General features: G+C 42.3%; 1 protein-coding gene across 1 annotated transcript in view; it reads left to right on the top strand.

The window, feature by feature from the left end:
- SCP2 (sterol carrier protein 2) overlaps positions 1 to 27,367 on the top strand; it is a 123,941-nt gene that overhangs the window by 77,426 nt on the left and 19,148 nt on the right. Inside the window, 2 exon segments of the mRNA NM_001168415.1 lie at positions 13,077 to 13,230; positions 26,816 to 26,909. Coding sequence (NP_001161887.1) covers positions 13,077 to 13,230; positions 26,816 to 26,909 — 248 coding nt within the window.

The following is a 27,367-nucleotide window of genomic DNA, read 5'->3' as shown; positions in this document are numbered from 1 at the left end:
CAGGGAACTCCTAAATGAGCTTCTTAGTCAGAGGAGATAATATTTGGCATACCATGTTGGCAGATCTAACACAAAGATCAATATAACACCCTAAGGTCTGTAAAAATTCGAGGCGTAGGAGAGAAAAGACATTTAAGGATGAGGAGAAGAAATGCTCAGTTATCCAAGAGGGGACAGTGTTTCAAGAGTTAGTGATTGATAAAGAATGAAACCGTTGGATTTGGCTGTTGTCAAGTCATTGGTAATTTTGGAGCAATTTTAGTGAAATGATTTGCATAGAAGCACATGGGAATTTGGAAAGATCTAGAAGTGAGAAAGTAGCAACAACAGGCAGATAAACTTTTAGGAAGTAGCTGTGGCTGGAAGGGGATATGTAGGGGATGTACCTTAATTGGAGTTACATGTTCTCTATGAACGAGGTCATGGCTTTGGTCTCAGCCTCTCCACTCTTCAGTATATAGCCTTGTTATTCCCGGTCATTGTACCTGTAAAATAGGAATAAAATGTAGTATCTACCTAATAGGGCTGTGCCATGGATCAAATTAGTAGATATGTGTGTGTAAAGTTTATAGTAGAGTCCCCAAAACAGAGCAGGGGGAGTTCCCATTGTGGCTCAGCAGGTTAAGAGCCCAGCTCATAGCTGTGAGGATGCAGGTTCCATCCTTGGCTTTACTCAGTGGGTTAAGGATCTAGCGTTGCTGCAAGCTGCAGTGTAGGTCACAAGACACAGCTCGGATCCAGCATTGCTGCTGTGGCTGTGCTGGAGGCTGGCAGCTGCAGCTTCCATGTGGACCCCTGGCCTGGGAACTTCCATATGCTGCAGGTGTGGCCCTCAAAAAGAAAAAAAGAGGGGAAAAAAAAACAAAACAGAGGAGGAAAACGATAATTACTGGTATTCTCTTCCTACCTTTCTTTTAGGAGGACGTCGTAATGGATCCAGTTAACTGTTGTTCATAATAAAGCATTTGTTTGTATCACGGTATGAAAAATAATTTATAACCATTTCAGGAAAAGAACATTGTTTAGTTTGCAAAGAAAATAATTTTCCTTCTACTATGACTGTCTCAAGACATCAGTTTCTCTGTGTGAATATTCAGCCCAGTACTACGCAGACATTACTTTTTTTTTTTTTGTCTTTTTTTGCTATTTCTTGGGCCACTCCCGCGGCATATGGAGGTTCCCAGGCTAGGGGTCGAATCAGAGCTGTAGCCTCCGGCCTACGCCAGAGCCACAGCAACACAGGATCCGAGCCGCGTCTGCAACCTACACCACAGCTCACGGCAACGCCGGATCATTAACCCACTGAGCAAGGGCAGGGACCGAACCCGCAACCTCATGGTTCCTAGTCGGATTCGTTAACCCCTGCGCATGACGGGAACGCCCAGACATTACTTTTATCCTATGTGCTGCTGTTGGTAGAGCGACTAAACTTTTTCCTTTATCCTTCAAAAGAATGAGGTCATATTTTAGAGTTGATTTCGTTGCTCTTGGGACATGGAGGAGTCAGCGTACTGGTACATGTGTTGGCGGTGTGGTCACTGAAGACTTACCGTTTGCCTTTGAGACAGTGATTTAAATTCTCCTTTCCCACGTCTTCCTCTTTCTCATAAAGGAAATACCTGTGTTTCATCAGGAGATGAATGTGGCATTTCATTTCATTGTTTTTATTGACACCTAACTTTTTTCTCCTCTGAAAGAACATGTTTTTACTATAACTGACTTGTTGGCCATTCCGAGATACTTTTGTTCTACCATCCACTGAAACACTCAGCAATCATGCTTTGTTGTAACAGTATGATTTTTTCATATCCATATTTTTTCTTAAAATTGAGGTGTACTTTTCGTAATATAAAATGCAGCTGTCACCACAACCAAATTGTTTTTTTGCCTCAAGTTTTTTAAATAATGATTTTTTAAATTTTTTCCGTTATAGTGAGTTTACAGTGTTCTGTCAATTTTCTACTGCACAGCAAGGTGACCCAGTCACACATACTTGTATACATTCTTTTTTCTCACATTATCATGTGAGATAAGTGACTAGATGTAGTTCCCAGGGCTATATAGTAGGATCTCGTTGCTTATTCATTCCAAAGGCAATAGTTTGCATCTATTAACCCCAGACTCTCAGTCCATCCCACTCCCTCCCCCTCCCCCTTGGCCACCCACAAGTCTGTTCTCCATGTCCATGAGTTTCTTTTCTGTGGAAGGGTTCATTTGTGCCATATGTTAGATATAAGTGATATCGAGGTATGGTATTTGTCTTTCTCTTTCTGACTGACTTCATTTAGTGTGAGAGTCTCAGGTTCCGTTCATGTGGTTGCAAATGGCATTATTTTGTTCTTTTTTATGGCTGAGTAGTATTCCATTGTGTATATATACCACATCTTCTTCATCCATTCATCTGTCAAAGGACATCGAGGTTGTTTCCGTGTCTTGGCTATTGTGAATAGCGCTGCAAGGAACACGCAGGTGCATGTGTCTTTTTCAAGGAAAGTTTTGTCCGGATATGTGCCCAAGAGTGGGATTGCTGGGTCATTGGGTAGTTCTGTGTGTAGCAAAAACAAAATTGTTTACAACATCATTATTCATAATAGCCGAAAGGGTGGAAGCAACGTAGAAGTCTGTCATCAACTGATGAATAAATCAACAAAATGTGATGATTTCATATATTGGCATTTTCTTTGGTCATAAAAGAAATGAAGTACTGATACATGCTACAGCATAGATGAACCTTGGAAACATTTTGCTAAATGAAAGAAGGCAGTTGCAAAAGACCTCATATTGCATGATCCCATTGATATGCCTTGTCTAGAATAGGTAAATTGATAGAAACAGCAAGTCACATTCGTAGTGACAGAGGAGTGGTGGAGATAGCTGAAGAGCGAGGAATTTCTTTTTGAAGTAATGAGCATGTTCTAAAATTACCGTGATGATGGTTCCATATATCTGTGAACATGTTCAAAACCACTGAATTGTAAGCTTTAAATAGAGGATTGGTTTAGATAGTTGTGTACATCCATGTAACTACCAGCCAAAACAAGACGTTAAAATGTTCCATCACCCCAGAAAGTTCCATCCTGTCTGTTTCCGGTAAATCCCCTGTAAATCCCCTGACTTCCCTCAAACGTTCTCTCCCTCTCTCTCCAACCCTACCCCCCCCCCAACCAGGTTAAGACTTATCATCGTAGATTAGATTTGCTGATGTTCGAACTTCATGTAAATGGAACATGGTGTATATAGTACTTCTTTGCGTTTGGATTTTTTTTTTTTTTTTTTTTTTTTGCTTTTTAGGGCCGGCCCTGTGGCATATGGATGTTCCCAGGCTAGGGGTCAAATCAGAGCTGTGGCTGCTGGCCTACACCACAGCTCACAGCAATGCCAGATCCTTAACCCACTGAGCAAGGGCAGGGATCAAACCTGTGTCCTCATGGATGCCAGTCAGATTCGTTAACCACTGAGCCATGATGGGAATTCCTGTGTTTGGATTCTTTAACTTAATAGAATGTCTGTAAGAATCATCAAAAATTTTCTTGTATCAGGAGTTCGTTCTTTTTTTACTGCTACATAGTATTACATTGTTTCAATATATCTGTTTGTCTGTTCTTCAGTTGATGAACATTTGTGTTCTTTCTTGTTTGGGATGTTATGAATAAAGATGCTACGAACATTTTTGTATAGGTCTATTTGTGGACATACCTTTTGCATTTTTCTTAGGTTAATAACTCAGAGTGAAATTGCTGGATCAGAGGGCAGCATATGTTTAACTTCATTTTTATTTTTTATTTTTTTGGTCTTTTTAGGGCCGCATTCACAGCACATGGAGGTTCCCAGGCTAGAGATCGAATTGGAGCTACAGCTGCCGACCTACACCACAGCCACAGAAACACCAGATCCGAGCCACGTCTGTGACTCACACCACAGCTCATGGCAATGCCTGATCCTTAACCCATGAGTGAGGCTGGGGATCACACCCGCAACCTCATGGTTCCTGGTCGGATTCGTTTCCGCTCTGCCACAACGGGAACTCCTGTTTAACTTTATAAGAAACCATCAAAGAGCACTCTAAAGAGTTGTTATATACTTTTTTAGTATTATAGCTGGATGACAATTTTTAACATTTAACAAGTCTTTCTCTTCGTCCTTACCTCTAATTCTATTCCTCAGAGTCTACCCCTTAAAATTTTTTTTTGTATTTTTCTAAAAAGTGTTATGCTTATACAAATACATACGTATGTGCGTATTTATACTCCCTTTCTGAATGAACGTTTGTGTGTGTGTGCATATATATCACACTGTAGACTGCTTTTTTAACTTACATCTTAAAAATCTTTCTCTAAAAAAAAGAATTCCTGTCGTGGCATAGAGGAAACAGTCGACGAGGAACCGTAAGATTTTGGGTTCAATCCCTGGCCTTGCTCAGTGGGTTAAGGATCTGGCATTGCCATGAGCTGTGGGGTAGGTCGCAGACATGGCTCAGATCTGGCGTTTCTGTGGCTGTGGTGTAGGCTGGTGGCTACAGCTCCGATTCGACCCCTAGCCTGGGAACCTCCATATGCTGCAGGTGCAGCCCTCAAAAGACAAAAACAAAAAAACAAAAAAAAATTTTCTCTATTATCGCTTATAGATATTCTTCATTCATTTTAATGCCTGCATAGTATTCTGACTATAAGAAATTTGCCTAGCCCTTCACTTATTGGTAGACATGTCGATTGTGTCAAGTTTGTTATCACAACAGCACTGCAGTAACCATCCTTGTGTCTTTGCATACTTTTTAAAAATTTTTTTGGTCTTTTTAGGGCCGTACCCTCGGCATAGGGAAGTTCCCGGTCTAGGGGTTGAGTCACAGCTGGGGCTGCTGGCCTGTGCCATCGTCACAGCAACGTGGGGTCCAAGCTGCGTCTGTGACCTACCCCACAGCTCACAGCAATGCCAGATCCTTAACCACTGATCGGGGCCAGGGACCAGACCTGCATCCCCATGGATACCAGGTGGGTTTGTTACTGCTCAGCCGGGACATTGCGTACATTGGTAAGTGTACCCAAAGATACATTCCACGTCCCGCCATGTCAAGGGATAGTACATATTTAAAAATTGATGGCTCTTGCCCAATTTTCTTCAAAAAATATTATACCACTGCCTATTCTCAACAGCAGTATATGAGAGCGCTTCTTTTTCTACAATCTTGTCAACATTGGATTTTTAACAATCAGTTGTGCTCGACTTTCCCAGTCTTGACAGGTCGTCCACTTCTTTCCCCTGGATACTAACAAGCTAACTTAAAACACCCAGGAAGGTAGAATTTATCCAGTTTTTCAATACTTCAAAGAGAGACCCGTACCTTTTGCAATAGTCTTTGAAGACATGTCAATATTTGAGTCTACAGTGTTGGTAACATTTTCCTCTCGTCATCAGTCTTTGAGGGATGGTGTTTAGCAGTGGTGAGCATTTTGGGGGGAGAAGTTATAAATCTTGATGACTTTACTGGAAGTCTGAATAAGATGAGGCATTATTGAAGAGTAAATGTTTACTTGCTACATACTGAGGATTTGGATATATTTCAAGTAAATCTGACACGTGGCCATTAGCTGTAGCTCAAGAAATAATTCAGACTCCTGGAAAATACATCGGAATGACAGCTCGAGTGTTTAAATATTTCTGCCCTAGTTACTTGGCTAACAAACTGCAATAGGATTCTGGGAGAATCAGAAAATGGTCAAAATAAGTGTTTCCAAAACATGCCTAGTCAAGATGGGGTGGGGAAGGTGTTGTATTCTCCTCTGTGTAAGGTATGAGTTTCACTGGTACTTTGGCGGGAACTCAGAACTGGAGAATTAGCTTTAAAGTTAAATTTCCATGGTACTGGTTTCTGATTTTAACTTACTCAGATCTGGGTGAAAAAAGGCTTCTAGCTTCCATAATAGTACCTGTATTAGAAGAAAAGAGATGTATTCATTTGACCTGAAATGAATTTTTGTTCAGTGTCGATTTAAAAGCATGAATTCCTTTTAGGTTTTCCAATTAAAAAAATCACATTAAACTTTAGGGTTTTGTGTGTGTGTGTGTGTGTGTGTGTGGTTTCCTTTGTAATGATTATATGACAATAAACAAATTAGTGTCCAAATGATAATATCATCTTATATTTCCATTTTTAAAAGTGCTTTCACGGGTATTGTGCAACACTTCCTGGAAGAGCATGAAAGCGCTTTTGAGATAAAGCTCCTAACAAGGGATTGTTGCTTGGAAGACAGAAATTGGCTATTTCGTTTGGCCTTTTGAACCAGTTCAGCCTGGCATTTCATGTCTTCCCAGTACAGCTTCAACCTCATTTTTATGTCCTGATCCTCCATTTTTCAGGCTATGACAGTTCAACAAATGCTCATTGCATGTCCACATTATCATTAGGTGCTATAGGTTAACCGATATTTATATACGGGGTCTACTGATGGACTGATGCAGAATCTCCTGTAGCTTTTAAAAATATACATTCTTGGAGTTCCCGTTGTGGCACAGCAAAAACAAATCCGACCAGGAACCATGAAATTGCGGATCCAGTCCCTCGCCTCGCTCAGTGGGTTCAGGATCTGGCGTTGCCACGAGCCGTGGTGTAGGTCACAGATGCGGCTCGGATCCTGCGTTGCTGTGGCTGTGGCACAGGCCAGCAGCTGTAGCTCCAACTTGACCCCTAGCCTGGGAAAATTAGATGTATTCTTGTTCTGCCATTAGAAATTCTGGTTCCTAGGTCTGACTGATTGTTGGTAATTTATATTTTTATGAAGTCCCCCCAAGAGCGTCTCATGTTTGGGAACTAGGGCTAAGGAGACCATTTCCCTCGGGAGGCAGACAAGCAGCAGATACTGTAACACAGGAAATTCAAAAACAAGGCAGAATATAAGTGCCCCAGGCAAAGTACAAGCCAGAACTATGGAGAGGAAGAAGGGAAAAGAGAATGGGGTGGGGGGAAGCTTTACTAAATACCCACCACAGGCCAGACTCTGTGCTAACGTTTATGTCTAGCTGGGTTTGGGGGAAGGATGTATCGTAGGAGGAAGGATGCTCAAAGGGGGATTGTCTGCTTCTCCCAGATGTGTGTCGTTCTCTCTCACCTCTTCCATCTCTGGCTTCGCTATTTTCTCTATAATAACAACAGCTACCATGTATACAGCGCTACATGCTGGGCGCTGTTCTAGGTATTCTTCATGCATAAATGCATTTAATTCTCATATCTATTTTTATGTTTTATAAAGGAGGGAAACAGAGGCACGGAGTAACTTGCCCAAGTCACCAGGCTAGAAAGTAGCGAAGCCTAGGATTCAGACCCAGGCAGTGTATTTCCAGAGTCCACCTCTTAACCACTGCCTTTCCCTCAGTGGAAACTAATTTCCTCACCATCTTCAAGGTCGATCTCAAGTGTTATCTAGCTTTTGAGGCTTTTCTTGATTTTTTTTGATCCTTTCCATAGATGAATCTTCCCTTGCTTTGAATTCTTGTGCTATTCTCTTAGTATTTCTTTTTTGACGCTTATGCTTATTGTACAAATATACATATAAAATATTATCATTATTTATGGCCTTTAAAAAAACCTCCTCTATTGGACTAAGAGCCTGTGAGGTCAGGATCCATGTTTCCTTGGTCTCTGTACCCCGAACAGGGCCCAGTACACGACTTGGGCCATGTAAAGGGGATGGTTAAATAAATTATTGCTCCTTTCCTCTCCGAATGGTGGTATGGGGCAGAGGGAATAAATTTGTTTAAGTATAGGAAGAATTAGGATCATTGCAAAGAATTCATGGGAAGGCGGATTTTGGCCTGATGCAGGAAAGAACTTTTGTTAAACGCACGTAATAAAATTTACCATCTTAACCCTTTTAAGTGTACGATTCCGTGGTAGTAAGTACATCCATGCTGTTGCGCTGCCATAACCACTGTCCATCCACAGGCCTCTTTTCATGTTGCAAAACTGAAGCTCTGTCTCGGTTAAACAATAGCTTCCCATTCTCTTCTCCCATTACCCCCGGCAACCACCATCCTACCATCTGTCAACGTGATTTTGACTCTTCTAAGTACCTCCTATAAGGAGAATCATACAGTCTTTGCTCAGGTAAGAACTTCTTAACTTGGCTGTTCAAAGATGGAACAGGTTGCTCTCTGAGAGCATATTGCCTGTCACAGACGCTGTGCATGAAAAATACAAGTTAACAACTTGATGGGAGGGGTGTGAGGGAAATTGCCTTAGATGTGATGAACTCTTAGATCCTTTTTAATTCTGAGATGCTCTGTACCCCAAAGGGATGTAATTATGTCTCCTGAATTCACAGAGTCTTGATGTTTTTAGTGGTATTTGTATTATTCTATTATGTGACTTTTTTTTTTTTTTTTTTTTTTTTTTTTTTTTTTTTTTAGTGTTTTTAAGGCTGTACCTACAGCATGGCAGTTCCCAGGCTAGGGGTCGAATCAGAGCTGCAGCTGCCAGCCTACGCCACAGCCACAGCAACACAAGATCTGAGCGGCCTCTGTGACCTACACCACAACTCACGGCAGCGCCAGATCCTTAACCCACTGCGCGAGGCCAGGGATTGAATTCGCATCCTCATGGATGCTGGTCAGATTCATTTCTGCTGAGCCACAAGGGGGACTCCCAGTTTGTGACTTTATATGTGAAGTACGTTGGCAGCGCTTGGTTGGAGCTTGCCCCCCACCCCCCGACAATCTCTGTCTTTAATTAGGGCGTTTCGACTGTTTACATTGGATGAGATTGTTAGTATGGCTGTTTGTGTTCTCTTTGTCCCAACTGTTCTTTGTTGGCATTTCTCTCCCCCTCTCTCTTTTTTGGCCACACATATGGAAGTTCCCTGGCCAGGGATCAGATCCGAGCTACAGCTGCAACCGGTACCACACCTGGGGCAAGGCCGGATCTGTGCAGAGTTGGGGATGGAACCTCCGCTGCTGCAGGGACAATGCTGGACCCTTAACCGGCTGCACCACAGCTCCCCATTTCCCTTTTTTTTTTTTTTTCCTGGCTGACTTTTGGTTTATTATTTATTATTTCATTTTATCTTCATTATCATAGTCTAGCTTCAAGTGATATCATACCATTTCACTAAAAATAAAAGAACTTTACAACAGGAGTTCCCGTCGTGGCGCAGTGGTTAACGAATCCGACTAGGAACCATGAGGTTGCGGGTTCAATCCCTGGCCTTGCTCAGTGGGTTAAGGATCTGGCATTGCCGTGAGCTGTGGTGTAGGTCGCAGACATGGCTCGGATTTGGTATTGCTGTGGCTCTGGCGTAGGCTGGCAGCAACAGCTCCAAATAGACCTCTAGCCTGGGAACCTCCATATGCCGTGGGTACAGCCCTAAAAAGACAAAAGGAAAAAAAAAAAAAGATGGTAGTAATATTAAGTAAGAAGGTTAAATTTTTTCCCTTCACAAGAGACTTTAAGAAGGACATCATTGTTTGAATATAGCCCTTGGACAGGATGCCCATCTACAATTTATAAATGTATAAATGTATCATATTTGATAATTTACTTTTTTTCCAAGGAAAGGAAAAGTATGGTTTTCCATTCAATACCAGACGTTATCCCCAAGGAAGGAAGGAATTTTTAAATGTTGCTCATGTAGTTTATGTTTTCATTACTGGCTGCTACTTTCTACACTTCACAGGTCTCGCTTCTAGAAATATAGGAAATGCCAGTTTATTCTGAAAGCAGACCACCAGGAACCACATGTCATCAGTATGTTTTCTCACCGACACTCATCTTTGGTTAAAAGCAAATAAACAGGTTAACATGGATCTTTTTTCCCTTCCTCCCTTCTTCCTTTTTTGCAACACAGGAGTTGAGCAGATCACGAGGAGCGATTTAATGCAGCGTTAGCACAACTCCTACAGTATCCGGGCTATGGTGTGATTGAGTTATTGCACAATCCAGTGCTGCCAATAATTCATGTTCTCTCTCTCCCTGCCTCCCTCCCACCTCCCCCTCTCACTCTCAGTAGCCCCGTCTTGAGCACTCTCTAGCCTCCTTCACTTAATTTTCTATTCCTTAGGCAGGCAGGGTTCCTTTCAATGCCTATCTTGTTTATTAGATCTTCTGAGTCTTGAGCAGTGTCAACACATGATAGGCAGTCAGTAAATATGTGTTGGATGGGAGTTCAGTGGAAACGAATCTGACTAGTATCCATGAGGACCCAGGTTCAATCCCTGGCCTGCTCAGTGGGTTAAGGATCCGGCAGTTGCCGTCATTGGATCCCGTGTTGCTATGGCTGTGGCACAGGCTGGCGGCTATAGCTCTGATTTGACTCCTAGCCCGGGAACCTCCATATGCCATGAGTGCGCCCCTAAAAAAAAAAAACATTGTTGGATGGATGGGTAGATGAATATCTAATTGGTTCTTTGCATTTTTTAAACTGAGATTATATCATATTCATTTTCCTAAATTGTTAACATTTTTGTAAACATCTTTAAAATAGAGATATAGTGCTTCATATGAATAGATCATTCTTTATATAAAAATTCCCCAGTTATTTCACTTGTAGAGTATCTGGTTTTTCCCTGTTCTAACAATGTGATGGACACATAGCTTTGTGTATAAGACTTTTCCTATGTTTGATTATTTTTATAGAAAGCTTTTCAAGGCAATTTAAATGCTCTTAATGATTTTGTACATTGCTTTCCCAAAAGGTTATACTAGTTTGAACTTTCATCTGTACTGTATAAAGGTGGCTGTCTTGTCATAGTCTCCCTAGCATTGATTCGTTCCATTTTTAAACATCCTGACCAATTTGATTGGTTAAAACAGTATCTTTCTATTTGATCAAGGGGAAGTTGAGTGTTTTTTCCCAAATATTTGTATACTATGTATATTTATTCTTTTGGGAGGTAAGTAGCCCTATTTCCCCCATGTATGTATAGGACCAGTGTGAATACTTTTTTTTGCCCTTTTTTTGTGCATTTGTAAATGTTTTAGATGGCAGATTTCAAGTAGAATTGATTGCCCCAGAGTTTGGATATATTAGTAGAATTATTTATTCACTTTGACCTTAATATTCTGAATGTTCACAATTCAAAAAATCATTACATGGAGGAGTTCCCATTGTGGTGCAGCGGAAACGTTCCGACTAGGAACCATGAGGTTGCGGGTTCAATCTCTGGCCTCACTCAGTGGGTTAAGGATCTGGCATTGCTGTGAGCTGTGGAGTAAGCTGGTGGCTACAGCTCTGATTAGACCCCTAGCCTGGGAACCTCCATATGCCGTGGGAGGGGCCCTAAAAAGACAAAAGACAAAAAAAAAAAAAAAATCATTACATGGAGTTCCTGTCATGGCTCAGCAGTTAACAAATCTGACTAGTATCCATGAGGACACAGGTTTGATCCCTGGCCTCGCTCAGTGGGTTAAGGATCCGGTGTTGCCGTGAGCTGTGGTGTAGGTCATAGATGCAGCTCGGATCCTGCATTGCCGTGGCTGTGGCATAGGTGTGGCTACAGCTCCAATCTGACCCCTAGCCTGGGAACCTCCATGTGCCTCGGATGTGGCCCTAAAAAGAAAAAAAAAAAAATTACGTCATGTGGAATTACCTGTTTTTAAAATGTGTTAACTATATATTCTATAAAAATATACAGATATTGCTTAGAAATGAGGAATGGCAGTTAAATTTCTTGAGAAGGTTGGGGTTATATAGGAAGCTGTCACAGGTACTTGGGAATCAGGTTTCATGGTTGGGGATGTGGGTGGAAGAACAGATATTGTAGGCAGACTTGTGTAGCTCTGCCTCCAGGATGTTGAAACCAGTCTATCCTGAAAGAATGTTCTTAGCTATCCTTGAAGAGCTAGTGTGAGAGAGAAAAAGAATGTAAATTAGGAGGCTTGTATTTAATCTCAACTCTAGAATTAGCCTGCTTTGTAACCATTCACAAATAACTTAATCTTACATTTCTCACTGCTAACTTTGTACCTAAGCAAGGGCTCCTGTGCCAGACTTGGATGGTGGGTGTTTGCAGCAAAGTAAGGGTTTATTTGCAAGGCACCAAGCAAGGGAGCCGGAGGCAAGTTTCAGATTCACTCCTTCTTGGTCTTTGAGTTAGGGCTGTTTTAAAGAGAAAGAACAAAGAAACTGGAATTAATCATTGTCCTGAGACATTTCTTTATCTGATTTTGGGAGTCAGAATGTGGTTTATGAGTCTCTGGCCAGGTGGTCCATGGCTCCAGGGGTCTCTGAGCTCATCTTGCCCTGGAAAAACCACCTGCATTTGAAGGTTAATGATATCTACACAGCTATTTTTGTATAGTAGGATGTTATCAACAGTAACAGTTTTAGTCATCTGACTCTGGTTGATTAGTATTCAGTTAGTACAGGAATGAGGAGACAAGAAAGGGATAGAGGTCACAGGAGACAAGGAAGGGAATAAAGTTTTGGATAGAGAAATTTATCATAAACCCAGTAAGGTAACTTCAGTTTTGGGGGGCTCGGTTTCAGCATTATTAAGTTCTCTCCAGCTCTAAAAATCTGCTTTTATTATCCAGGGGACAAATGCTTTTTTTTTTTTTTTTTTTTAAATCCAGTGCTATTCTTGTGAATAGCTGTGAATAGATCTGGGAAACAGTTCAGTTCATCCTTTCTAGGAATTCTTTGAGAAGAATAGGAAAAGTCCTCGTGCTAGCTAAATTTTTAGGGAAAGCCAACTCCCACATCCTAGATTGTTTTCTTTTGATACATTAACAGTGGTAAGAATTAAATTATTTTTAGGCCATTCGGCCTGAGCCAGAGCACTGTACCTTCAGCGTTTTCGCTTTGAACATTGCCCCCCAAATGCCAGGTTGGATATATTTAAAGAGCACAGGGAATTTCTTAAGCCTGAGTATTGGCTAAATACAGAGATTACTGCGGAAGAAAAAGTAACTAACTACAAAACCCCTCCAGGCTTGTAGGAGAAGTTCCTGTCTAGGCAGATTTCGTCTTGGCGGAATGAAACGGTTTAATTGAAAGCCACAGTTGGCAGCCCTCGTCTGGCTTGAGAAAGCCGATTGGGGCCGCTTTCTAAACCAACGGGATCTGACGGCTCTGTGTTCGATTTGTTAGGTCTGGCTCAGTGCGCCGAACTCTGCTGGCAGCTGAGAGGGGAAGCCGGGAAGAGGCAAGTTCCTGGTGCAAAGGTTGCTCTGCAGCATAATTTGGGCCTTGGAGGAGCTGCGGTTGTCACGCTGTACAGGATGGGTTTTCCTGAAGCTGCCAGGTAAGTGGCACTCTGGTTTTGCATGGCAGTGAATCCTTCTGACTCTCCGCAACTAATGGCGTTGTGCATGTTTTCCAAAAGTCCTAATTTTATTGTCTTCGTACTCAAAGAACAGGTATCTCATTGCGTGGCTGTCGTAGCACGGCTTAAACACTTTAAAACTGGCAGTTAACTTTTAAATGTCACCAGCCTTAGGAAAATTTTGTTCATGAAGGAGGCAGCGTAGGCAAGAGTGGCGGACTAGACGCGGGAGCTGGCTGGGTCCTTGTCTCAGCCCTGCCAACCTGAGTAGTTTTCATTTAGGCAAGTCATTTTTTGGTTTCCTTTCTCACAATTTGCTTTCTCCCCATGGCCTCTGAGATTGTTTGGAGAAAGTCATCAAATATGCTGATTGCATCTCTGCAGATTGATGTTTCTGAATCCAGTGAAGCCCTCGCTGCTGCCAGAATCCTTCCTGTTCGTCTCTTGTTGGTTTTCTTCCTGCCCTTGTCTAATGCCTGTGTTCCTCCAGTCTCCACTTTCTTTTCCAAGGCTTTCAGGATCCCTCCTCTTCCTTACTCTTCTCAGAGAAGTGCTCATCCTTCCCAGAGGAAAAAAAAAGTCCCATTTCCTTTCCTTTGCATGCTTTTGTTTCCAACCACTTTCTGTAATTTTGTTCCACATGTTAAGTATACCCCTCTTTTGAATCTTTCTGTTTTTGCGTTTTCATTGACCCCTTTCCCTCTGTCAGCAAACGTGTTCAGGTCTTCTGTATTCTAGAAATCTACTTTGATTATAAAGATTAAGAATACCTTAATTATTCTCTTTCATGATGAACCTTTTATATTGAACCACTTTTGTTTTTCTATTTTGAAATGCCTTTAGTTTCTTATCTCATCACGGAGGTCAGGTGAGGCCAGCAGTGATCTGATTATGAAGTGCTCTGGCCTTTATTTTCTGGTCTTTAACCCTGCAGTAGCTAGCAACACTGATTGGCTCCCTTTTCCCCCCGAATTCTTGGTAATTATTTTTTCATTTTTTCCACACTTTTGGTTCTACAGAGGGTATGTGACACACTTTTTTTTTTTTTTTAACAGAATCCGTTATATTCTCATGTTTTAGAAGCTTTTGAGTCTCTTCTGTCTTCTTTCTCTGCCTGGAATATTCTGTTGTGAAAATTGTGTCTTCCTATTAAGACCAATCTTAGGTAGCTTCTCCCTTTGAATATCCAAAGCACTTTGTAACTCTTGGGTCCCTGTCTGATTTCTGTTTAGTTGTAGTGCATCTAGATTGGTTTTTTTAAAAATCCCATTTGTTATGTGAAAGCCTTGAGATAAAAACTGTGACCTCCCCACCCCTCTGTTTCCTGAATTGGATCAAATAAAAAGCTGTTAAGGTGTTGAAGTTTAAGTTTCCTCCTAAATCTGATTCATTAGTTTTATACTGTCCTCTGAAATTCCTAGTTCGTATTTGGAGTTGAAAATCCTCAGTAAAAGCCACACTATCAAGAGCTACCAGAGTCAGCACATTAGTATAGCTATCTAATTTGCTCAGAATAGATTCTGTAGTTTGGACAATAAATTCTATTTTATTTATTTATGTATTTGCTTTTTTTTTTTTTTTTTTTTTTAGGACTGCACCCACATATGGAGGTTCCCAGGCTAGGGGTCCAATCAGAGCTACAGCTGCCAGCCTGTGCCACAACCACAGCAATGCCAGATCCAAGCCTTGTCTTTGACCTACACCACAGCTCACGACAATGCCAGATCCTTAACCCACTGAGCGAGGCCAGGGATCAAAACCACAAGCTCATGGTTCCTAGCCAGATTTGTTTCTGCTGTGCCACGACAGGAACTCCAGTAAATTCTGTTTTAAATGTGGAAGTCTCATGGTTTTTTCATTTTCAGAGACTAAGCGATTGGGAGATAGAATTGTTCACAATAACTATAGTTGCTGTTTCTGGGAAGGAAGAAGTATGAAAAAATCCAAATGATGTGTTAATGACAGAAAGAAATTGCCTTCGAACATTGAAGATATTTTTGATAGTTTTAGTGATAGAACATAATCTACTTCAAAGGCCAAAGCTGGGAAAATAATTCTAACTCTGATGGTACAAGTATAGTTTTAAAATGAGGTTTGGCTTTAAACAAAGTAATTTTAAGGTACTCATTGCACCTGATCTGATTTCCTTAGTTTCTTCTTTAGCTAACTTTGATGGAGCAGCTGCTATGTGCCTGGGCCCCTAAGAATGGCCCTCTGAGTATGTGGAGAAGGCAGACATACTTTTATCAAATGCTCTAGAAGCCCAGAGGAAGAAATGTTTATGAAGTTGTTAAATGTGAACTCAGATGACTAGGGTTGTCCAGCAGAAGAATAGAGGAAGGGCATTCTAGGCCTATAAATAGGAACAGACGTTTGAAAATACCAGATTTGGCAAGTGGTTGTACTATGTGGTGGGTAGAGGGCAGAGTCAGTAATACACAGGTGGCAGGAGAGGCATCCGTGACAGATCGGATCAAGGTTTTGAAATGCTTCAGATGCTATGCTCAGCAGTTTGAAACTTATCTTACAGAATATGAGTTTTACCAAAAGATGATGTGATTACATTGCACTTTAGGTAGATCAGTGTGGTATTACTTTGAGTTGGGTGGTGGAGAGACCAGAGGCCAGGAGTCTTTAGGAAGTGGTTGCAGTAGCGTGGATAAGAGATGTTTAGTGCTGCAGCAGGCACCACAAAAGCGAAGAGGGGAGGTCATATTTAAGAGCTGTGACCAATTGCCTTTAATTTATAGGTATTCTTTTCTTTGATTTTGTGTTGTAACGTCCTATTCATGTTATGTAAATGGGGACCTTTTAGACCCAGACTGAGGATAGATTGACATTCTGTTAAACAAAACCTGTTTTAAAACCCAACTTTTGGAGTTCCTGTTGTGGCTCAGTGGTTAGGGAACCCAACTAGTATCCATGAGGACAGGGGTTCGATCCCTGGCCCTACTCACTGGATCTAGGATCTGTTGTTGCTGTGGCTGTGGCATAGGCCAGCAGCTACAGCTCCGATTCGACCCCTAGCCTGGGAACCTCCATATGCCGCAGGTGTGGCCCTAAAAAGACAAAAGACCAAAAAAACCCAACTTTGTTTTGTTTCTATTTTTAATAGGCTTAGTTCAATTTATGTGAGTCACACTTTTATTTATTTATTTATTTATCTTTTTAGGGCTGCACCCGCGGCATATGGAGGTTCCCAGGCTAGGGGTTGAATCGGAGCTACAGCTGCCAACCTACACCACAGCCACAGCAACGCCAGATCCCAGCTGGTCTGCGACCTACACCACAGCTCAAGGCAACGCCAGATCCTTAACCCACTGAGTGGGGCTAGGGATCGAACTTGCAACCTCATGGTTCCTAGTCAGATTCATTTCCGCTGAGCCAGGATGGGAACTCCAAGAGTCTGTAAATTTTGACAAATATACAGTCATGTGACTACCTCCACAGTCAAGATACAGAATAGTTCTATAGTTGAGCAGGACCCTCTGGGGCTCCTAGGCACAAAAGCCTTTCTGTGCCTCACGTTAATTTTTCTTAGGAAATGGACCTCGTTCAGCCACCATGACCTTCCCTGAGCTCCTAGGGACAGATTCAGACAGTTGCTGATCAGGGAAGGAAGGGGATGCAAAGACAAGGGAGGAACAGTCAGGTAACAGTCGTCCAGCCTTGGGGCAGGATCCTGGTTCCCTCCCAAGGAATACACATAATAAGTTAGGCATCTCAGACACCTAAGAGAGAAGTGATAGTCCTTATGCTTCTTTTAGCAATGAATACTTTAAAACGGAACCGCTTCGAGTCCTTCCTTGGCCTTCTCCCTGGCTTAATTGCATCCTAAACACAATCACCTGTAAGCTAAAGATTAGGCACCCTGAGCATAGGTGCCTGTGGGTCAAAGATTCTTGGCAGTTGCCTGTGGGACAAAGTTAGAACTGTAAGTTGTATCTCTGTATGTGTGCTCATAAACAGGGACTGGAAGAAACAGTGTGGAAAAAACGAATGTGCGAAACTTGCTGCAGGTGGTGGAATTGTAGGTGATTAGCCTTTTCATTTTCTTTCCTTTTTTCCCCCCTTTTTTTGTTGTTGTTGTTGCTTCTTTTGTCTTTTTGTCTTTTTTAGGATGGCACCTGAGGCATATGGAGATTCCCAGGTGAGGGGTCCAATCAGAGCTGTAGCCATCGGCCTACACCACAGCCACAGCAACTCAGGATCCAAGCTGAGTCTGCGACCTACACCACAGCTCACTGCAACGCCGGATCCTTAACCCACTGAGCGAGGCCAGGGATTGAACCTGCGTCCTCATGGATACTAGTTGGGTTGTTAACCACTGAGCCTCGCCCGGAACTCCCAGCCTTTTCTTTTCTTTTCTTATCTTCTCTTTTCTTTTCCCTTCCTTCCTTTCTCTCTTTCTTTTTTTCCTTTTTGGCTGCCCTGAGGCACATGGAGTTCCCAGGCCATGGATCAGGCTAGGGATCAGATCTGATCAGCAGTTGGGACCTATGCTGCAGCTTCTTCCTGATCCTTAAACTCACTGTGCTGGAGGCTTGGGATCGAATCTGGGTCCCGGCACTACAGAGACACCGCCAATGCCATTGTGCCATGGTGGGAACTCCACATTTTCATTTTCTAAATTTCTCTTTTAATTAGAAACCTTTTCAGTTTCAAACATGTAGGAAAAAGTTATAGGAATAGTACAAGGAATTCCCATATACCTTATACTCAGATTCACTAATGTTTAGATGTTGCCTCATTTGCTTTATAATTATATATATATCTTTTTGAAATATTTGCGAGAAAGTTGGCGACATTATGCTCTTTTATTCCTAAATATTTCAGCGTACATTTCTAAAAACTAGGGTATTCTCTTACTTAACCACGGTATAGTTATCAAAGTTAGGAAATTTAACATTGATAAAATGCTGTTACCTAATCCTAAGAACATATTCACGGTTTGTCAATTATTGCAGTAATATCTTTTTAAAAGATACTATAAGCTTTAGTTTTTTCCTTATTCACGATCCAATTTAGTGTTTTGTTTTGTTCTTTTTAGAGCCGTACCCATGGCACATGTAGTTTCCCAGGCTAGGGGGTTGAATCAGAGCTGCAGCGGCCAGCCTGCACCACAGAGACACAGCAACGAAAGATCTGAGCCCTATCTGTGACCCACAGCACAGCTCACGGCAACACGGCTACCCAACCCACTGAGCGAGGTCAGGGCTCAAACCCACATCTTCATGGCTACTAGTCAGATTCGTTACCACTGAGCCACAACGGGAAGGCCGAACCAAGCCTTATATTTAATAAGTGAAATTTTCTTCTCTCTCTTCTCTCCCATTTTAAAATGTATTCATATCCATCTATATCTAACCGTAAATATATTGGTATGAACTCATGAATTCTTACTCACCGGGTTATAACTCATTAGTGTCACTTTTTTTTTTTTTTTTTTTTTTTTGTCTTTTTGCTATTTCTTTGGGCCGCTCCCGCGGCATATGGAGGTTCCCAGGCTAGGGGTCGAATCGGAGCTGTAGCCACCGGCCTACGCCAGAGCCACAGCAACGCGGGATCCGAGCCGCGTCTGCAACCTACACCACAGCTCACGGCAACGCCGGATCATTAACCCACTGAGCAAGGGCAGGGACCGAACCCGCAACCTCATGGTTCCTAGTCGGATTCGTTAACCACTGCGCCACGACGGGAACTCCAGTGTCACTTTTTGATACTCAAGATGTCCCTGCTTTGGCCGGCAGGAGCCCCTGTTAGCTGGCTCGCACTGTCCCATAAGCTGGTTTCTGGCTCAGGAAGGTATTCCAGGCTCGTCCTGTGCTCTCCATGCCCCAGCCTTAGGATCAGCTGTTTCTCCAAGGAGCCCTGGCCCTTTTTAGTGGAGAGTGTCATTTAGAAACCATGGTGTGGCTGCTTGCTGAGTACTTGTTATTACCGCTAGGCCTTCTCGGGACACACACCACACACACTACTTTAGTTTTGTTTTAAAAAAGACATGTAAGAATACATGAAAAAAAATCTTAGGTGATTTTTATGTTTCTCCATACTAATATAGCCACCAGTTAGTTCGTAGTTGAAATGATGACATGATGAAACTGCTGAAATGTCACCTGACGGGACATCCTTGTTATTTTTTATACACTGGAATTACCAGAGAGGCAGTGCTGATTGGTGGGAAGAGCACCCCGTCAGCTTTTGCATCTCACTGCTTTGCGTTGGACATGTTAACCTTTCCCTCGGTTAGAAAAGAGTGAAAATATCTTGATCAAAGGTCAAGCTCAGTCAACCTGATTTCTGATTTCCCAGCGTGTTTCCTGTTTCTCTAGTTCACATCACTGGTTAAGTGTTTGAATATGGTTTTATTTTATTTATTTATTTATTTATTTATTTTGTCTTTTTGTCTTTTTGCTATTTCTTTGGGCCGCTCCCGCGGCATATGGAGGTTCCCAGGCTAGGGGTCGAATCGGAGCTGCAGCCACCGGCCTACGCCAGAGCCACAGCAACGCAGGATCCGAGCCGCGTCTGCAACCTACACCACAGCTCACGGCAACGCCGGATCGTCAACCCACTGAGCAAGCGCAGGGACCGAACCCGCAACCTCCTGGTTCCTAGTCAGATTTGTTAACCACTGCGCCACGACGGGAACTCCCTGGTTTTATTTATTAAATTATAAATATCGCTGAGGGGCTTGGAAAAGATAAGCCTTAATTTTTAGTTTAGAGTGGGGAACATATCGAACTCATTGAAATCCAGTTTGGCTCTTGAGGCTGGATTTCTGTCCCTGATGGGACCTTATGCCTGCTCAGAGGTCAAGGGAAGTTGCTGATTGCAACTTACTCTCTGGTCCTGTGCGTACTACACAGTCGGCTCTAATTTGAACAGACTAGTTACTGGTAAAACATTAGATTTAGGGGTGGACATTTGATTAAAATGTAGGACTCTGTTCTTCCCAAACACTACGAATAACAGCAGCCACCTTAAAAATTATATTTAACGGCCTTATTGGGACATAATCCACATGCCACATAATTCATACATTTTATTTTATTCATCTTTTATTTTTTAGGACCGCACCCACAGCATATGGAGGTTCCCAGGCTAGGGGTCGAATTGGAGCTATAGCTGCCGGCCTATGTCACAGCAATACCAGATCCAAGCCACATCTGCAACCTACACCACAGCTCACAGCAACGCTTGCGGGGCCAGGGATCACTGAGCGAGGCCAGGGATCAAACCCGCAAGCTCAAGGTTCCTAGTTGGATTCGTTTCCGCTGTGTGACGACAGGAACTCCTAATTCATGCATTTTATGTGTACATTCAGTGGTTTTTAGTATATCATCGAGTTGTGCAACCATCACCACAGTCAATTTAAGAACTTTTTTAGCACCTCCAGAAGAGCCTATGTACCCATTAGCAGTTAATCCCCTGCGCCCCTCCTTGCAGGCTCTGGCAACCACTAATCTGCTTTCTATCTCTAAGGACTTACCTATTTGGAATATTTCATTTACATGAAATCCTACTATATGTGGCTTGTGTGACTGCTCTTTCATTTAGCATGTTTTCAAAGTTCATCCACATTGTAAGAATGAATGTAGGAGTCCCTGTTGTGATCCAGCAGGTTAAGAACCTGACATAGTGTCCATGAGGATGCAGGTTCGATCCCTGGCCTTGCTTGGTGGGTTAAGGTTCTGGCATTGCCCTCAGGTGAGGTGTAGGTCACACAGGCTGAGGCGTGAGACCTGGCCCTGCTGATGGCTGTGGTTTAAGCTCCAGCTACAGATCTGATTTGACTCCCTAGTCTGGGAACTTCATATGCCGCAGGTGCAACCCTAAAAGAGAAAAGAAAAAGAGGAGTGAATGAATGAATGTAGTACTTCATTCTTTTTTTATGGCTGAATAAAATTCTATTATTAGGATTCCATTTTCCTTACATCCTTCTCAACACTTGTTATTGTCTGCTTTTTTTTTAAGCTATCCTAAGTAGGTGTAAAGTAGTATCTCATTGTGGTTTTGATTTGCATTCCCCTCGTGACTAATGTCGAGCATCTTTTCATGTGCTTATTGGCCATTCGTAATCTTAGGAAACATACCTATTCAGATATTTTGCCATTTTATTTTATCTTATTTATTTGCCTGCACCCATAACATATGCAAGTTCCTGGGCCAGACATTGAATCCATGTCATAGCATTGACAACACTGGATCCTTAACCTGCTGAGCCACCAGGAAACTCCTCTTTTGGTCATCTTAAGATTGGAAGATTGGGTTGTCTTTTTATTATTGAATTGTAATAATTCTTTAACAACCACATTTTGAGGGCGTTGTGTGAGCACCAGAACCATGCCAGGTGCTGTATCTGCACGTCTTTGTTTAATCCTCAGAAAAGCCCACCTGGTAAATTTTGTACCTTTTTTATAGATGAGATTTTACAGCTGAGGAGATTGATGATCAGAGTTAAAACAACTTATTTAAAGAGAGTCTTAGAGTTCCTGTCATGGCTCAGCAGAAACGAATCTGACTAGCATCCATGCCGGTTCAGGTTCTATCCCTGGCCTCGCTCAGTGGTGAAAGATCTGGTGTTGCTGTGGCTGTGTCGTAGGCCAGTGTCTACAGCTGCGATTCAACCCCTAGCCTGGGAACCTCCATGTGCCGTGGGTGCAACCCTAAAAAGATAAAGAAAGAAAGAGAGCCAGAGAGTCTTACATGGTAGCAGTCAAGACTCACCTTCATCTCTCCAAGTTCAAAGTTCCTGTTTTGTTGGCTGCTCTGTGCTTCTGATCTTTGACATTGTTGAAATGGCACCTGTGCGCTGGGCCTTAGAATGAAAATTTCAGGAAGCATAGGGGCAGTTCATACACCAAATAGTTCTTCCTAGGAGTCCCTTGCACCATTCTAACTGTTATCTATTTGACTTCAAAGCTCCTGTTTTGTTGTACTCTGTGCTTTGAGATTGTTGAAACAGTGCCTGTACTCTAGACTTTAGAATGAAAATTCCGGGAAGCATGGAGGGAATCCATGCACTAAATAGTTAATCTTCAGAATGCCTTCCAACATTTTATTTGTTTTATTTTATTTTGAGAATGAAATCTGTAAATGCTTATTATTAAGAAGTAGTTATAAGTCATAACAGAAAAGAACTCTTGGATCTAAGAGGCCAAAATATAACTTCTTACACAACTGGCTGTTATAAATTATTATTATTTTTTATTATAGTTGATTTACAGTGTTCTGCTTACAGCAAAGTGACCCAGTTATATACATATATACGTATATGTGTGTGTGTGTATATATATATACACTACACACACACACATTCTTTTTCTCACATTATCTTCCATCCTGTTCCATCACAAATGATTGGATATAGTTCTCTGTGCTATACAGCAGGATCCCATTGGCCATCCATTCCAAATGCAGCAGTTTGCATCTACTAACCCCAGATTCCCAATCCATCTCACTTCCTCCGCTCTTCCCCCTGCAAACACAAGTCTGTCCTCCATGTCCATGATCTGTTTCTGTTTTGTAGATAGATCATTTGTGCCATATTTTAGATTCTGCATGTAAGTGCTATCATACGGTGTTTGTCTTTCTCTCTCTGACTTAACTTCACTCATAGTTGCATCCATGTTGCTGCAAATGGCTTTTTTTTTTTTTTTTAGGCCGTACCCGTGGCATATGGAGGTTCCCAGGCTAGGAGTCGAATCAGAGCTGCAGCCGCTGGCCTCCGCTGCAGCTGATGGCCTGTGCCTCAGCCACAGTAACGCCAGATCTGAGCTGCATCTGCAACTTGCACCACAGCTCACAGCCTTGCCAGATCCTTAACCTACTGAGTGAGGCCAGGGATCGAACCTGCATCCTCATGGGTACTAGTCGGGTTTGTTAACCACTGAGCCATGAAAGGAACTCCCAAATGGCATTATTTTGTCCTTTTAAATGGCTGAGTAGTGTTCCATTGTATATATGTACCACATCTTCTTAATCCACACCTTCATCTGTGGAAGGGCATTTAGGTTGTTTCTATGTCTTGGCTATTGTGAATGGTACTGCTGCGAACATAGGGGAGCATGTATCTTTTTAATTTAATTTTTAACAGTTTGACAGTTCTTATTTTTTTTAATTTATTTTTATTTTTTGATGATTTTTATTTTTTCCATTGTAGTTGGTGTACAGTGGTCTGTCAGTTTTCTACTGTACAGCAAAGTGACCCAGTCATACACATGTATCTTTTTTTATATATATATATAAAGATTTTTTATTTTTTTTCATTATAGATGGTTTACAGTGTTTTGTCAGTTTTCTACTGTACAGCATGGTGACCCAGTCACACATACATGTATAGTTTCTTTTTTCTCACATTATCATGTATCTTTTTCAGTGAGTGTCTGGATATATGCCCAGGAGTGGGATTGCCGGGTCATATGGTAGTTCTATATTTAGTTTTCTTAGGTATTTCCATACTGTTTTCCATAGTGATTGCACCAATTTACATTCCCACCAACAGTGAAGGAGGGTTCCCTTTTCTCAACATCCTCTCCAGCATCCGTTGTTTGTTTGATGGCTACTCTAACTGGTGTGCCATGGTACCTCATTGTTGCTTTGATTTGCATGTCTCTAATAATTAGTGATGGTGAGCATCCAACATTTTACAGATTAGATTTGTTCCAGAAAATTCATGTATAAACCAATTAAAAAAACAAAGATAATCAGAATTTAGTTTCTACTAAAAGAACTTTGTGTATAAAGAAATCACAAGGAACATCCTTTTGTAATATGAGTCATCTCTTTTCTGATATTATGTAAGTTATTGTATTCAGCTCCCTAAAGCAGGGCATACATTCATCACTTAAGTTATAAAATATGAAGGCAGTGGAAAAAAAAGTGTGTTGGGGGAAATAACAATAAGAGATAAATTTTTTAAAAATGAAGGATTTTCTGAAACTATTGATGCAGCTTTATATATTGATCCCTCCCCCCATCTGGGTGTAAAGTTGCTAAATCAGTAGCTTGATGAGCTTTTCAAAACAAGCATGGTAAGGAGTTCCCGTGGTGCAGCAGAAACAATCCAACTAGGAACCATGAGGTGGCGGGTTCGATCCCTGGCCTCGCTCAGTGGGTTAAGGATCCCGGCGTTGCCATGAGCTGTAGTGTAGGTTGCAGACACGGCTCAGATCTGGTTTTGCTGTGGCTCTGGCGTAGGCCGGTAGCTACAGCTCCGATTAGACCTCTAGCCTGGGAACCGCCGTATGCCGAGGGTGCGGCCCTAGAAAAGGCAAAAAAAAAAAAAAAAAAAAAAAAAACCAAAATAAACGAAGCATGGTCAATATCTGCTGTGGTGACCTGTCAGAACTTCTCCTGACTCTGTTCCACAAAGTATCAAGATACTTTGTACAGACACTGAAAAGTGTCAGTTATTCTTTTGTCACATACAGTTAGGAGCGGCAGTCTTGGAGAGGGACGCAGTAAGGATTATGTTGGACCATTAATGAAATGAGATTGGCTTGAGGCAGACTAGTTGTAATCCCTTGATTTTAGGTCACTCATTCTGCCTTTTGACTGCAAAGATGGTGTGCCATAGATAATTCTGCTCCAAAGGGAACAGGAAAAATATTAGAATTTAGCTAAGGGGGAGTTCGGTGCAATTCAGTTCCTATTTTCTGAATACCCATTGTGTGCCAAGAACTGGGGTTATAAGTTAAGATTTTTTTTTAAAGCTATGTCATCTGCTTTTGAGAAGCTGACATGTAGTTGGGTTTTACTGAAGGGGAGGTTCCTGGCCTGGATCTTGCAGGGTAAGAGGGTGTTTGCTAAGACAGAAGTGTTCCAGGCACAGGGAGTCCCGAGGGAAAGGAAAACTGGATGGGGTGGGTGGGGAGAGAGAAAGAGAGAAGGAAGGAGAAGGGGTAGAGAAAGAAGGAAAGAAGTGCTTTGCTTACTGAGCAGCTGCCATGCTCTTGACTTCCCTTGTTTGTTGTTCTAGTCTCAGCTCCAGCTACCGCCGGCGTGCTTGTGGGATGTCAGAGGCATTACTTAAAATCCTAAGGCGCCTTCATCTTCCTCAGACCCTTGAAGTGTCTGTCTGGATCTAACTCTTGAGTCTCTGCAGCCCGTAACGGTCATATTTTACTGGGGGCCAGGGTCTCCTCTGGGCACCTCACGCACAAGATTCTATTTAATTCTGTAAAGTCCTCGGCCCCTTCTTCCCAGCCTCCCCACTAGAGGCTGCACAGAGAGCAAGAAGCTTGCTCAGAGTCCCGTGGCTAGCGCGTGGAGGAAGCCTTGGGATTCTAACCCAGGCCTTTGTGGCAGCAGGGACGCTTTTCCTTCTGCCACATCAGGCCATCGGTCTAGAATTGTTCCCTAAGTATCAGCCAGCCAGATGTTGTGACAGTCACATCTTGTGACCTAGCTAAAAAATAAGTCTGCAGTCCCACCTCTGCTTCCTCCCCACTTCTTCACACCCTGTTTCGTCACCGCCGTCTCTTGCCTGGACTTCTGCAGTGGCTTCTTAGTTGGCCTCCCTGCCTCCCCACGTACCCCCTTACAGTCCGTTCTCCAGCCGGCCGCCAGATTTGTTTTTTAAAACATGTTGTACATTGGGTTGTGCTACTTTCCGGCTCCTACCCTGCAGTTCTTCTCGTGATACTTGAAATAAACCCCCAAGTGCTAGCCGTGCCCTTGCTGTCTTGCCCTGTACCTTTCGGGGACCTCAGATCTTCTCCTCTGCTCCAGCCATGCTGCCCTTCTACTAGTTCCTCTCCCTGACAAGCTGGTTCCTACCTCAGGTTCCTTACCCCAGAAGGAGAACTGACCTCCCCACCTTAATCTTTACGTGGCTGGCTCATGGACTTAATTTAAGACCCGATTTTGGAGTTCCCGTAGTGGCGCAGTGGTTAACGAATCCGACTAGGAACCATGAGGTTGCGGGTTCGGTCCCTGGCCTTGCTCCGTGGGTTAAGGATCCGGCATTGCCGTGACGTGGTGTAGGTTGCAGACACGGCTCAGATCCCACGTTGCTGTGGCTCTGGCGTAGACCGGTGGCTACAGCTCCGATTAGACCCCTAGCCTGGGAATCTCCATATGCCTCGGGAGTGGCCCGAGAAATGGCAAAAAAGACAGAAAAAAAAGAAGACCCGATTTAAATATCAGCTCTTCAGCGGGGTTTTTCCAACCAGGTTATCTAAAACAGACCACCCAACAGACATAAATGTGCTTCCTTTATATCCCCTTAGCTTGCCTTGTTTTCTTCATAGTAACTATGTTTTTTGGTTTTTTTTTTTTGTACCTTTTGTCCCACTCTTATAGAAGCTCCTTGAGGGTAGGTTTATTGTTTTGCCACATTTTTAAGGACAGTGCCTCTCACCCAATGGGTACTCAGTTTTTGTTGAAAAGGTGAGAAGAAAAGCTTAATCGTTGTACTGACTTAATAACAATTTTCTCTGGGTAGGAGTCACAACATCTCTGGTAGCATTTTTTTGAAAATTACTACTGTATAATCGTTGAAAAACCTAGTACCTATATGACTCTGCTTGAAATCGATTCTTTTCCCTGGTTCTTTTAGATCTCCCCAAGTTGAGGCTGTTCCAACCAGCTCTACACTTGACGGATTTAAGGCAAATCTTGTCTTTAAGGAGATTGAGAAGAGGCTTGAAGAGGTAAGTAAGATTTATATAAGATGCTGCCAGGAGGACCCTGGGGCTTGAGGAAGCCCAGAAGTGGTACAAGTTGAAAATTTATGTCATATTGTCAAGAATTGAGTGTATTTTAGATTTTTGAGTGTCTCTTATGGCTTCTTTGTAATTTTAGTAAGAGTGCATTTTAAGAGATGTGTAAATCTCCAGATTTTAGTTATTGTTTATTTTGGTGTCATTTCTTTCTGAATTAAAAGGATCTTATTTAGAAAGTACTGTTCAAAGGAATAATATTTAAAGGAGCCTTTAAAGGTGCCTAATATCAAAACTCATGTTGAAAAGAATTTTTTTTGTGCTTGAGTTTTTCCAAGTTTTTGTTTTGTTTTGTTTGTCTTTTTAGGACCACATCTGTGGCATATGGAAGTTCCCAGGCTAGGGGTCGAATCAGAGCTGTAGCCGCCAGCCTACGCCAGAGCCACAGC

Source organism: Sus scrofa, chromosome 6 (assembly GCF_000003025.6).
Source record: "Sus scrofa isolate TJ Tabasco breed Duroc chromosome 6, Sscrofa11.1, whole genome shotgun sequence".
NCBI classification, from domain to species: Eukaryota; Metazoa; Chordata; class Mammalia; order Artiodactyla; family Suidae; genus Sus; species Sus scrofa.
The sequence above is the reverse complement of the archived record's forward strand: the minus strand, read 5'-3'. Positions and strand labels throughout refer to the sequence as shown.